Raw genomic sequence first — 11,572 nt, 5'->3', positions numbered from 1 at the left:
TATAATACGAAGTATTTTAAATTTAGCCCCACAGTGGCTACAACGCTAGAAACCGGGATTCGATACCCGTGGTGGGCAGAGCACAGAGAGCCCGTTGTGTAGCTTTGTGCTTAATTCCAAACAAACAAATTTATATTCACTTTTTGAAGAGAGAAACAGGTGGTAAAGTTTATATTTTCTGATTATCAAAATTATTATACTAGAAGTTTTGATGAATATTATTCGAAAGTTTACTGGTTGTAGTAAAATATGTTGTGTTTTATTTACCTTGTAAAAGTTTGTAGAGGTATATATTACAAATGAAAAAATATGAAGGACTTTATTCTCTCTAGAATAACTTATATTAAATACATTCACGGCATTAATTAAAGTTATTGTAACACATCGTAGTCACATACGTAACTTATATCAACACAGAAAGTATTATTGTAAGTAATTTTTTATGAAACAAAATGACTTTATACTGACAATTTTTAGATGAATAATGACTTCTTTTATTATGTGTTAATTTAATTAAAAGAATATTTTATAATATTGTAACTGAAGAATTAAAACTTTCAAAATTACAATACACACTAGGAGAAACCTAAAACTAACTCTTTAATTACTAAACTACAAGCAAATTCATACCAAACAATCTTACGAAGTAAATAAGAATCGGTTTCCTAGCCTGTGGTCTGAGGAGAGAGAAATTCGAAAATAAAATCAGTTAATTGATCATACTGAGGAAAACATCATTTGCTACGTTGATTTAAAAATCAATCTTTTTTTTCCATTAAATGAGAACTATGTATTTAATAGGTAAAGTAATAACAACAATTACTCATAAGAGATGAAATACACCGAAACATTGAATGTTCAACTTTTTACTCTTAATAAGAATTTGTTGTCGAATTACGTAAAAAAATTAATGTCAAGTCACGTGGTTTTAGGTTTCATAGTCACATGATCTTAAAAGTTTGATGATGGAATGTTTTACTTTTAGCATATTTAAGTTGGATTATGGTTTTATGAAGTTTTTCAGTTCAATTATAGAATTTTTTCAAATAAGAAATAGAAATAATCGTTAGTGGCATCGAAATATAACAACTAAGGTTGTTGTTTGTTTTTTTCTTAAAGTTGTAAGTTGGAATCGATATATATATATATATAATTCTAGACTTGTGAGATCGGTTTTTTATTGTAGGATTAAATCCTAACTGTGTGATTTTAGAATTCCGAGTTAGTTACTTTATTACGCTTTAGGGTTAGAAATTTCATTATTTGATGTTAGTTTTTTTATGTGAATTTGAGTCTTAAAGGTAACTGCGCCATTTAGGATTTGGAATTTGGTATATAACAAACACAACAAGACGGGAAAAGAAACTGTGATAAAAATGGTCCCTTGTAAGGATTGTAGGGGTCAATCACGAGTAGATATTGGGTGTTGTACCGCTGTTGGCAGGAAGCGTGGTAACATGGAGGAACGTAATTGCAATAGGAATTTTCATACCTGAAAAAAAAAAAACAGAAAAAAATTGCGTACGTGCATTAGAATTTATATCTACAGAGATGTTGACCTAACATGTCGCTTTAGCATGCAGAACTTAATGTAACAAAAAATGAATACAAAACTATTACACACCACTTAGTTAATTAACAGATTAAATTCATTACTAGGATGCATTATAATTCTTTCTAAGTGATTTTATTATGTAAATATGACTCGGGTCTTTAGTACCTGTTAATAGGTAGTTTACGGTGAATTCCCGACCATATGACAGCGCAATGTTCTGACGAGTAACTTATGCTTAAAGGGGTTGGAATTAACATTGATTTCGTTTATCCTTTTTCTCTCTCTCTTTCAACAGTACAATAACTTTCTTTCAACAGTACAATAACTTTCTTTCAACAGTACAATAACTTTCTTTCCAAAGTACAATAACTCTCTTTCAACAGTACAATAACTTTCTTTCAACAGTACAATAACTCTCTTTCCAAAGTACAATAACTTTCTTTTAACAGAACAATAACTCTCTTTCCACAGTATAATAACTTTCTTTCAACAGTACGTTAACTCTCTTTCAATAGTAAAATAACTTTTCTTTCATCAGTAAAATAACTTTCTTTCAACAGTGCAATAACTTACGAGTTGAATAAAGTGCGTGTCAGTGTGCAGAATGCTACGAGGATCAATAAAAACTGAGTAGAGCAGGTGATGCGTACATTGGCTTATTTAGGGATCGGCCTGATATGCTGATTGAGAATGACGTAATGTATATGGGACACTTTCTGTGGCAGACTGGGAAAGACCATGTTCTATGTTTGACCTATTTAAATAAAACCCATGATTCTCTATGTGAAATTATCTTGTGAAACGTAGTTTCTCTTAACTAAGTAGTTTTTACATTGTATAGATTTTAACTGCATTACATATGTGTGTGTGTGTGTGTTTGTGTATTATCTACGTATAACGGGTACATATAAAGTCTTAAATCTCCCAAATTCATAACAAGCATATTAGTGCACATATGTATATACCTATGAAATAAGAAACCAGCATCAAGTGTAAGATTGCGTTAATTCAGACTACATAACTGATAATACCATAATATAAATCTCATTGATTTAATAAGAAAATGAAATTCTCGGGCAAATCATGATGAATTGAAAATGAAATAAGATCAAAGTTCTACCATTAGCATTAAAGGTGTACATGGTAAGCTTTGAAGGAAAGTATATGCAATGATAGTACCAGAAAGTGTTGAGGATACTCCGCCTATCAGATATAACCCATGAAGATGATGAATAAACAAGGCAGCATACAATAAATTGTTTGTATTTAATCAAAGGTATCAAACCCTAGTTTTTAGCGTATAAGCCCTCAGTCTTACTGCTGAGCTATTGGGAGGCCACAATATTAAATCTAAAATGGTTTAGACGTTCAAACCCGCAATGACCTGGCCCTATTACACTAATATTGTTTAATCAGTCTGTTGCAATATATATATATATATATATTATATAGAAGTTAAGAAAGGTATATATATATGCTTTTCTTTTAAACTTCTGATATCATAAAATAAGAATTCCAGAAGATAGATCTGAATTAAAAAATACAGTAAATGAGTTAGTCAATTATTTTCTATTTCAAATAGATTTATGGAGATTAAACAATATTTTAGCTGTGCTATTATGGTCTTGTTTGGTCTTGACTGAAAAGGTTTTTGTGAACCCAATCACTTTCCTTTTCTTTATATAACATACTTTTAAGAAGAAAAAGACTAGACTTTTGAATACTTTGTTTGATTTGGGTCAACATATATATGTTATCGTACTCGTGTTATATAACATACAATTTTGATATTTTCAGTAAAAGCTAAAATCAAACATGTAAATTTAGGAAATAAAGGAATATTGAGTTCAGTTTAAACGTTTTACCACAAATCAGGAGTTAATTAGCTGACTAGAATATAATTTTGCATTAAGCGATCTACAAAAGTTCGAAGGATTTGTTAAATAGAGTTTGAAATGATAATTTTTTTCTTTCAAGTAGATTTATGGAGATTAAACAATATTTTGTCTCTGCTTTTCTGGACTTGCCTTTGTTTGGTCTTAAATAACATTTCGGGTACTACTTCTTGAATCTAATTTATCAGCAAAGAGCACGAAACTTTACCTCAAAACTAAACAAAAGTAGAAGTTTATCATAATACTGCCTTCAGTCGAAGCACTGTTGTTTGCTAAAAGAAATAATTATTAGGCATAGTTTGATAAAGATATGACATATAATTCTTACCTTAAATCTCATATCTGACTATGACCATAAGGAAACTGACTAAAAGCCCTCATTTCATGTTTTCATTTATAGTTGTTTGAGTAGCTTGTTGGATAATTTTATTGCTTTATAAAATTATTCTGTTTTAAGAAAATAAAGTAATGTTGCAAATTAAGACTTAACTATTATTTAAAATACGAATACGTAATTTTATCTGATAGGCTATAAATTTTGTTTAGGATATCTTGATAACTGTGTGTATATGCACATATCATACTCAATTAGAAATGGTGAAATTATTTTAAAATGGTCCTTTCACTTACCGACACACGACCTCTGTAACATATTGTTGGTAATAATCTGTGTTGATAACAACCAACCAATAACCGTTAGTATTCTTAGCCCAGCCCGGTCGAACGATTCTTGTTAAAGATTCACACACTAAATTCCCTGATCCTGTATCTGCTAACTTGGGCATGCGCACATACTTCAAGTCCCGAAACAGTTTTTCTAACGGCCACTTGAGGTATTTGGTGACCGTTGTGACAATATCTCTAAAAGACAATAACATTAAATACTGATAAGATACCGCTGTTCTCGTTACTAATAAAACAATTCATAGTGTCTTCTATAGTAAATGGGGAAAAAAAAGTTACCGACAAAAGAAATATTTCATTTCATCGTATAGTATCTGTAGCCATAATTAATAGATAACTTCAAAATAATTTGTTCTTTAAAAAATGTCCGAAAAGTTTTGTGAACCCAATCACTTTCCCTTTCCTTAGATAACATACCTTTAAGACTAGACTTCTAAAATATTTTGTTTGATTTGGGTCAACATATACAAACAATTTCGATATTTTCTGAACAAGCTAACATAAAACAAGTAAATTTAGGAAATTAAGGAATACTGAGTTCAACTTAAATATTATATCACAAATCAGGAGCTAATTAGATAACTAAAATACAATTTTGAATAAAGCGATCTACATAAACTCGATGGTTTTGATAAATAGAGATTGAAATGATAATTTATTTTAGTCTTTGCAAACTTCGGAAGCTTCATTTTGAAAAGTTGGACAAACCTGTTCGATATGAACTTTGATATATACTTCCAAATAAATACATTATTTGTGTATTTTTGATTTATTAACGAGCTCTTAGAGATACGTTTTTTGACATTTAAACCCATGATGTTGTTTCATCACATCGTTATAATTTATGACATAAGATTTATAAAATCTCTATATATTTTATTTAAAATGCTTAGAATGTTGAAGTGATCTTATCAGCATTTGTAACAATAACTAGCTCTAAGTCAACGTTCAGAATATGAGAAACATTTCTAAGAGAAGAAGTTTGAGCATCTGTAGATTTCTTAGAACTTTAGAACAGATTAAAATATATGAAATGCATTAACTATTAATAATAAAATCAAAACTAAAAATAGGAAAGACTTAACAGATGGGAAAAGTTCAAGTGTTTTACTATGTTTTTGCTAACTACAATAAAGTAGATAAATCATACTGTGCTCATATTCATAACCAAGTGGTAGTCTTTTAAATTGTTACCCTCTTTCTATGAATGTGTTTCTTCGTACGCAGATATAGAGATTCTTATGACAATGAAAAATGTTAACATAACTTGAATTTCACAAAGCATTTCGCATATGCAATCATTCTGGCACTACAGATGTTGTGCCTGTAGCTGTGAAGTATTGGATTATCATCTTAATATGACACCCGTTTAAACCCAACTAAAAGCTTTCCTAAAGGGACAATTTCCTTCGTGGAAACTGTCTTAATACTCAAAGATACAAACTCTGTAGATGCTAATGTATGATACCAGTCTGACATAGTTATAACGTAACTTTTGGCTAAACTTTATAGAAATAAAATTTTATTACCGTCATTTTTTGTGATAATTCGCAACACTACAAAGCTCATTATTCCTGTTTATCTGGTTTTTATTGACATATAGTGCCCAAATCTGAGATAACATCTATGGTTTCTGGCAACTTAAAGTCATTACAGCATATTATAGCGTTTGTTGATAACGATTATTTCGAAACATCAGATAAATGTTTGCTAATGTATATTTTCAGTTACATACATAATAAATGACACGTTATTTGGACAAAGGGCGTTCAGAGACAGCACCTGTTGGTTCACTTGTAAACTAATTAGTAGTACAAGTAACTGACACAATAATATTATTCAGTTTCTCGTTTTAGCTTTTTTATTATCGTAAAAACAACTAACTCATCGATATTGTTCAATTTATCGTTGTTGTTTTTTTATTGTCGTAAAAGCAACTAACACATCGGCATTGTTCAATTTATCGTTGTTGTTTTTTTATTGTCGTAAAAGCAACTAACACATCGGCATTGTTCAATTTCTTTTTGTTGCTTTTTTATTAAATATGATACCAAATTTTGTTTAAAAGATCCCCCAAAACTGAGAAACAACAGATATACAGTTTATAACATTTCCACACACGCATAGCTGTTTACAACACGAAACAATATAAAGACAAAGCAACGGCTGCAAAGCAAAAGGTCAGAACAATACTTGGACGCTATAGTTGAAGTGAATCATTTAATTTTTCTAAAAACATTAAAGTATAATGCAAACATATTTCTGAATTTTTGTCTACAAATATTTCTTTACCGGATTTATATTACGGGTTTCCAATAATATCAAGAACCATTTTAGCACCTTGACTGCAGTCCTGTTGTGGTGTATGGAATATCACTAAAATTGGAGATTAATAGATCATGCTTCACAAGCATAGGTGGCTATACACTAACCGCATATGCTTATTGTATTATATGATAACATAAAAGAACTGTATGGTTAACGTTTAGTCGGAACGTTATCTACATAACTTATTCTTGCTGTATAATATTTTAACCACGCAGTAGCGTTTGTTGTTTGTTAATCGTGTATTAAGAATTATAATTGTTTAATACTAGTTTACTTTATAAGAAACAGATTGTGGCTTTACTGATCGCGATATCTCGGGTATCTTCAGCATTATATGCTCGATATTCTTTGAGCGTATAACACTCATGGTGCTCAACAAATCATTTGGACAGTAAAGCCATGATATTCTTTATAAGAACTAACTTGTGGCTATATAGCTCCTATAAGATATCGCACACTTTGAGCGTTTTGTACTGAATATTCTTTACAAGTACCAGCTGGGGACTATATAGATATATGTCAGGAACCATGAGTGTCATGCTCAAAAATTTTATACCACTCACAATAGGTGTTTTGATAATCAAAGACATTAATTAAATATGTTTAACTTTGAGTTTCACGGAGAACCAACCGTATTGTAATTAGACTTACACTGGGTACTCATCTTTGTAACTACAATAATAACTCCCATATTGAGCACATTTTGGTGCTTTCGTACTTCCTGCAGGCCCATGGTCATCCTCTCCGTATAAACCACTGTGGCCAGCTCTTCGATTCCTAAAGCTTGACTCCTTCAAGGTCTTCCGAGTATCGCCTTGAATAGTCGGTCGATAAACGGTATCGCTCGTCGCCTGGTCTTTTACTGGATAAATAGTTATTCCTTCGGTCAAGTTATCATATTCATGTACACTCAAAGATAAGTCTTTGATGCCCTGAGGAATGAACCAGTTCTCTTCCCACAGAGATGCTATGCTCCGGTTGTACACGGAGTTCTTGTCAACTGTTGAAATGTCTTTACTTTGAGCCAACGTCCCAGCTGCAACACACAGGACAACAAACGACTAAAAAATGAAAGGAAGCCGAGATTGTGTTAGATGTATGTAACAGAGCAAATTCCATTTTTGATATTTAAGTATCTTTCCCAAAGTTTTTTAAGTACGTTTAACTCTGTTTCAGATATATTGCTGTTAATATTTCTCCGGTTATTTAACTGTAGCTTATTTTAAGAAAATTTTCAGTTTGTTCACCTATGTATAGAGTATAAGTTGAATATATTTAATTAGATGTCTAGGTGTATTACACTCACGTTGAATCTATTGAATTAAAACCGTTTCATCGAAACATTACAAGTTATAACGTTAATTTAACTTTTACTCGTTAAAAACCAAACACACTGAATTTCGCTCTTTTAAAACAATCACAATTTTAACTCCGTAACATAGAAGTTAAAGCTATGAAGAATATGTTTATAGATAGTGGTTTCCCCTGTGTTTAAAGCAACACATTCTTACAACACAGAAGAGTTTAAGTAGTTAAGTAAAGAAATGTTGCAGGTGTTAAATTTACTTCAACTGTAGTGAATACATAAATGAAACGGACAAAGCTAAAGAAGTTAGTAAAGATAAGGAAAAATTAGCGAAATGGTTAAAAAGAAAAAATGCATTTCAAACAAAACTTTACTGAAATCTAACAAATAATATAACTATAGATTAGATATAAAAGTTAGGAACAAAAGGCGAAAATCTCTCGCATATACAATAGAAACATATTTTTGCTCATAGTTTATTTTGTTTTCATTCAAATACTTTTTTAACATAGGATATGTTAAAAGTAAGAATAATTTGTTCCATACGGATAAAGAGTGTTCAAAGTGGCAATCCAGTAAGCATATTATATCTCTCAAAATCCTTTACTTTTAATTACGGTTTTGATACTTAGCAGAATTTTAGTATTGTTAGGCTGGATGTAAATTAATGTAGCCAACGGGTAAGTCTTCGGTTTGTATTGATAGAATATTTTTTTATTGTTCAAACATTATCTTGAGTTTGTCAGACACTATACTGTTCGCAGTATTCAAAAATGGTTAAATCTTGTCAACAAATATGGCTAAATAGTCATGAATAAATACATTAAAGACACGGATAACTATTATCCCAAACACAACTAAAAATGCAAACACACATATTCAATATCATGGAAGGTTACCCAAGTATATAAACCAAAAATATATATACTCAAAATCACAGCTACACATCTAAATAAATAGTTAAAGAAACATAATTTAATACTCATCTACAAATAATCTTTAATAAAATACATTAGTATGCTCATAGCGCAGATAATTTGTTTTCGACAAATGTATATACTTAGCTAAGAAAAATGGATAAATTTTCAGAATGGAAATCTGATTACGGGTTTCATTTAATTGATAGTTGAAATTACTAGCCACTATATATAATGGAAAATATCAATATTACTAAAAGTTATGTCGATGATAAAAGAAAATTAAAATACAAAATCATTTCTCTAGCCTGATATTTCGTTTTTGTTTCTTTGATTGGTTTTTGCTTCACTTACTATTTTGTAAAGTCCGTAATCCATTTCAACAACAGCACCAGTCAACACAACACAAGTGGTTGCACAGAACAGAATTAATTTGAAACAGACACTTTTTCTTTAAATATTGAAGATTATCGTGTACATTTAGGTCTCATGAACTGCGTAAATCTTAAGCTCTGAAACATACGGTCACGAATGCCTATATTTAGAACAGAACAAAACAAAACTAATTTATCACATCTTTTGTAATAGCATAGCCAGCACTGTAGACTGAATCTTTCAAAATTTATGTACCACCCCTAACAGATGACCCAGGAAGAAGGGACTAAAACTACTGGACCAAGTATTTCGGTGGAACTTAGCGAACTCCAAACAGCAATGTTTCAGTTCAGTAACTCAACAGAGTCACAGAATTGCATCAATTTTGTGTAGTGCACTCCACATTAAGTATGTTTTAAAATGTTCATTCCGCTACACTGAATGTACCTCACCCCTCTTAGAGCATGAAAAAATTCATTCTGATTACCAAGCTAGTTTGCGCGTTATTCATAAATATACACCAGTTTGTTCCGCTTTCTATTACAATTTAAACTGTTTATGTACTTATTGACAAGCTCCAACAATAGATAATATTGTAGGGCTTATAATTTGTTGTGCCTCACCTAACACACTACATGTAACACAAACTTGTGAATACTTATATATATACACACAAAGCGTTGCCTGCTCAAAAACTACACGATAGTGTAACCTTTCATATATCTTAAAATACATAACTTTGTAAACGAATGCGCATATAATTCATTAAAAGTTGAAAGATAAAACATTTTATTATAATGCAATACTGTTGATAATATAAGAACTTAAATTTTGTTTTCAAAACGATTCCAAATATAACAATTTTTTTTGAAATTTATAGTTAAACTGAAGAAAGAACACAACATCGGGATTTAAAATAGGACTTATTTTTCTATCATCCTTTCAGATTGTACTAATATTTTTGATAATTGACTGATGAAACCATTTTCTCTTCATTGTGCCCTCTAACGGCTCAGTGATAAGTCTGAGGGCTTATAACGATAAAAATTTGGTTTTGATACTCGTGGTGGGCACAGCACACATAGTCCATTACGTATCTTTGTGCTGAACAGCAAACAAATCTGTTCGGGAATTTTCTAAAATCCACCTATCATAGTTCCTTTCTTCACAGTAAATGTTATAAATCTACTTGTCGTGTTTTTTGGAGGTTGGTCAGTTATAAAAATTACTATTCCAGTGAAACAAGAAAGAATTGATATTGTTTTTACATTTCTAATCTACTTTCCTCTATGAACCAGCCTTTTCACATATTACTTGTTTGTTTATTTGTTTTTGAATATCGCGCAAAGCTACACGAGGGCTATCTGCGCTAGCCGTCCCCAATTTTGCAGTATAAGACTAGAGGTAAGGCAGCTAGTCATCACCACCCACCGCCAACTCTTTTACCAACGAATAGTGGTAACGTCCCCACGGCTGAAAGGGCGAGCATGTTTGGTGTAACGGGGATTCGAACCCGCGACCCGCAGATTGCGAGTCGAGTGCCCTAACCACCTGGCCATGCCGGGCCCACATATTACTTGCCTAGAAACAATTCAGTCTGTGTTAATCCAATTTTATATACTTCTAAAGCACTAAAATTGAAAATAGACCGACTTTTTGGTAAGAATTAAATGCCTTAACCAACAAATTTATCATCGTTAGTTACCCTAATGCTAATTTTAACTTCGTTAATTTTTTCAGGATCGTAAATGTCGGGTCTGCTAAACTAATTATCTTTAAAGCACACAAACTTTTTATTATATTTTGGTAAAACATATTGATATTAATATTTAAACTAAATATTAATCATGGGATTGACGCAGCACAACTTCCCGTAACTTTCTCCGTATAACCGTTTGCCAGATCATTACTTTCCCATCTGCAGTTTCCCATCTCCGGAGAAGAATACCATCTTCAAGCTTCCACTGGTCCCATTGTGCTCAATAGTTCTTTGTCACAGGGCTTAGACTAGACACCTTCTCCCAAGCAGGGCGCAAAACACTTGCTTTTAGAAAATCAATTATTGGCTTCAAGTCTTGGTCTTTCTCCTGCTCTGCTTTAATATCTATACCTGGTTCAACTTCACCATCATCAACTCCATCAGTCACTTTGACTTCAGCTTGATGGCACCTGGTTAGTTCAACCTCTTTTTTGCATCAATGTCTGCAGTCATTTTTGCAAGGTCTTCGGCTCAGTCCATCGACATTTCTATAAGATTTTCCTTCTCTATATTCAATATTATAATTATATTGGTCTATTTTTCCGATCCAACGTACCAGTTGTCCCTCTGGGTTCTTTAATGATCTTAACCAGCGTAATGCAGCATGGTCTGTTCTGATGGTAAACTTATCCCCATAAAGGTAAGGATGGAAATATGTCAGACTCTTTACTATAGCAAGGAGTCTACTCAAAACCCTACTGAAGTAGGCCACCACATGTTCGTTTTCACCCACTTTCTGAGACAACACTCCTA

The 11,572-nt window shown here is 31.7% G+C and overlaps 1 protein-coding gene across 1 annotated transcript in view; it reads right to left on the bottom strand.

The window, feature by feature from the left end:
* Positions 1–7,109: 7,109 nt before the first annotated feature.
* LOC106460732 (obscurin-like) overlaps positions 7,110–11,572 on the bottom strand; it is a 29,846-nt gene continuing 25,383 nt past the window's right edge. Inside the window, exon 6 of the mRNA XM_013920468.2 lies at positions 7,110–7,498. Coding sequence (XP_013775922.2) covers positions 7,110–7,498 — 389 coding nt within the window. The remainder of the gene's footprint in view (positions 7,499–11,572) is intronic.

The sequence above is a fragment of the Limulus polyphemus genome, unplaced genomic scaffold (assembly GCF_000517525.1).
Source record: "Limulus polyphemus unplaced genomic scaffold, Limulus_polyphemus-2.1.2 Scaffold825, whole genome shotgun sequence".
Taxonomy (NCBI): domain Eukaryota; kingdom Metazoa; phylum Arthropoda; class Merostomata; order Xiphosura; family Limulidae; genus Limulus; species Limulus polyphemus.
The sequence above is the reverse complement of the archived record's forward strand: the minus strand, read 5'-3'. Positions and strand labels throughout refer to the sequence as shown.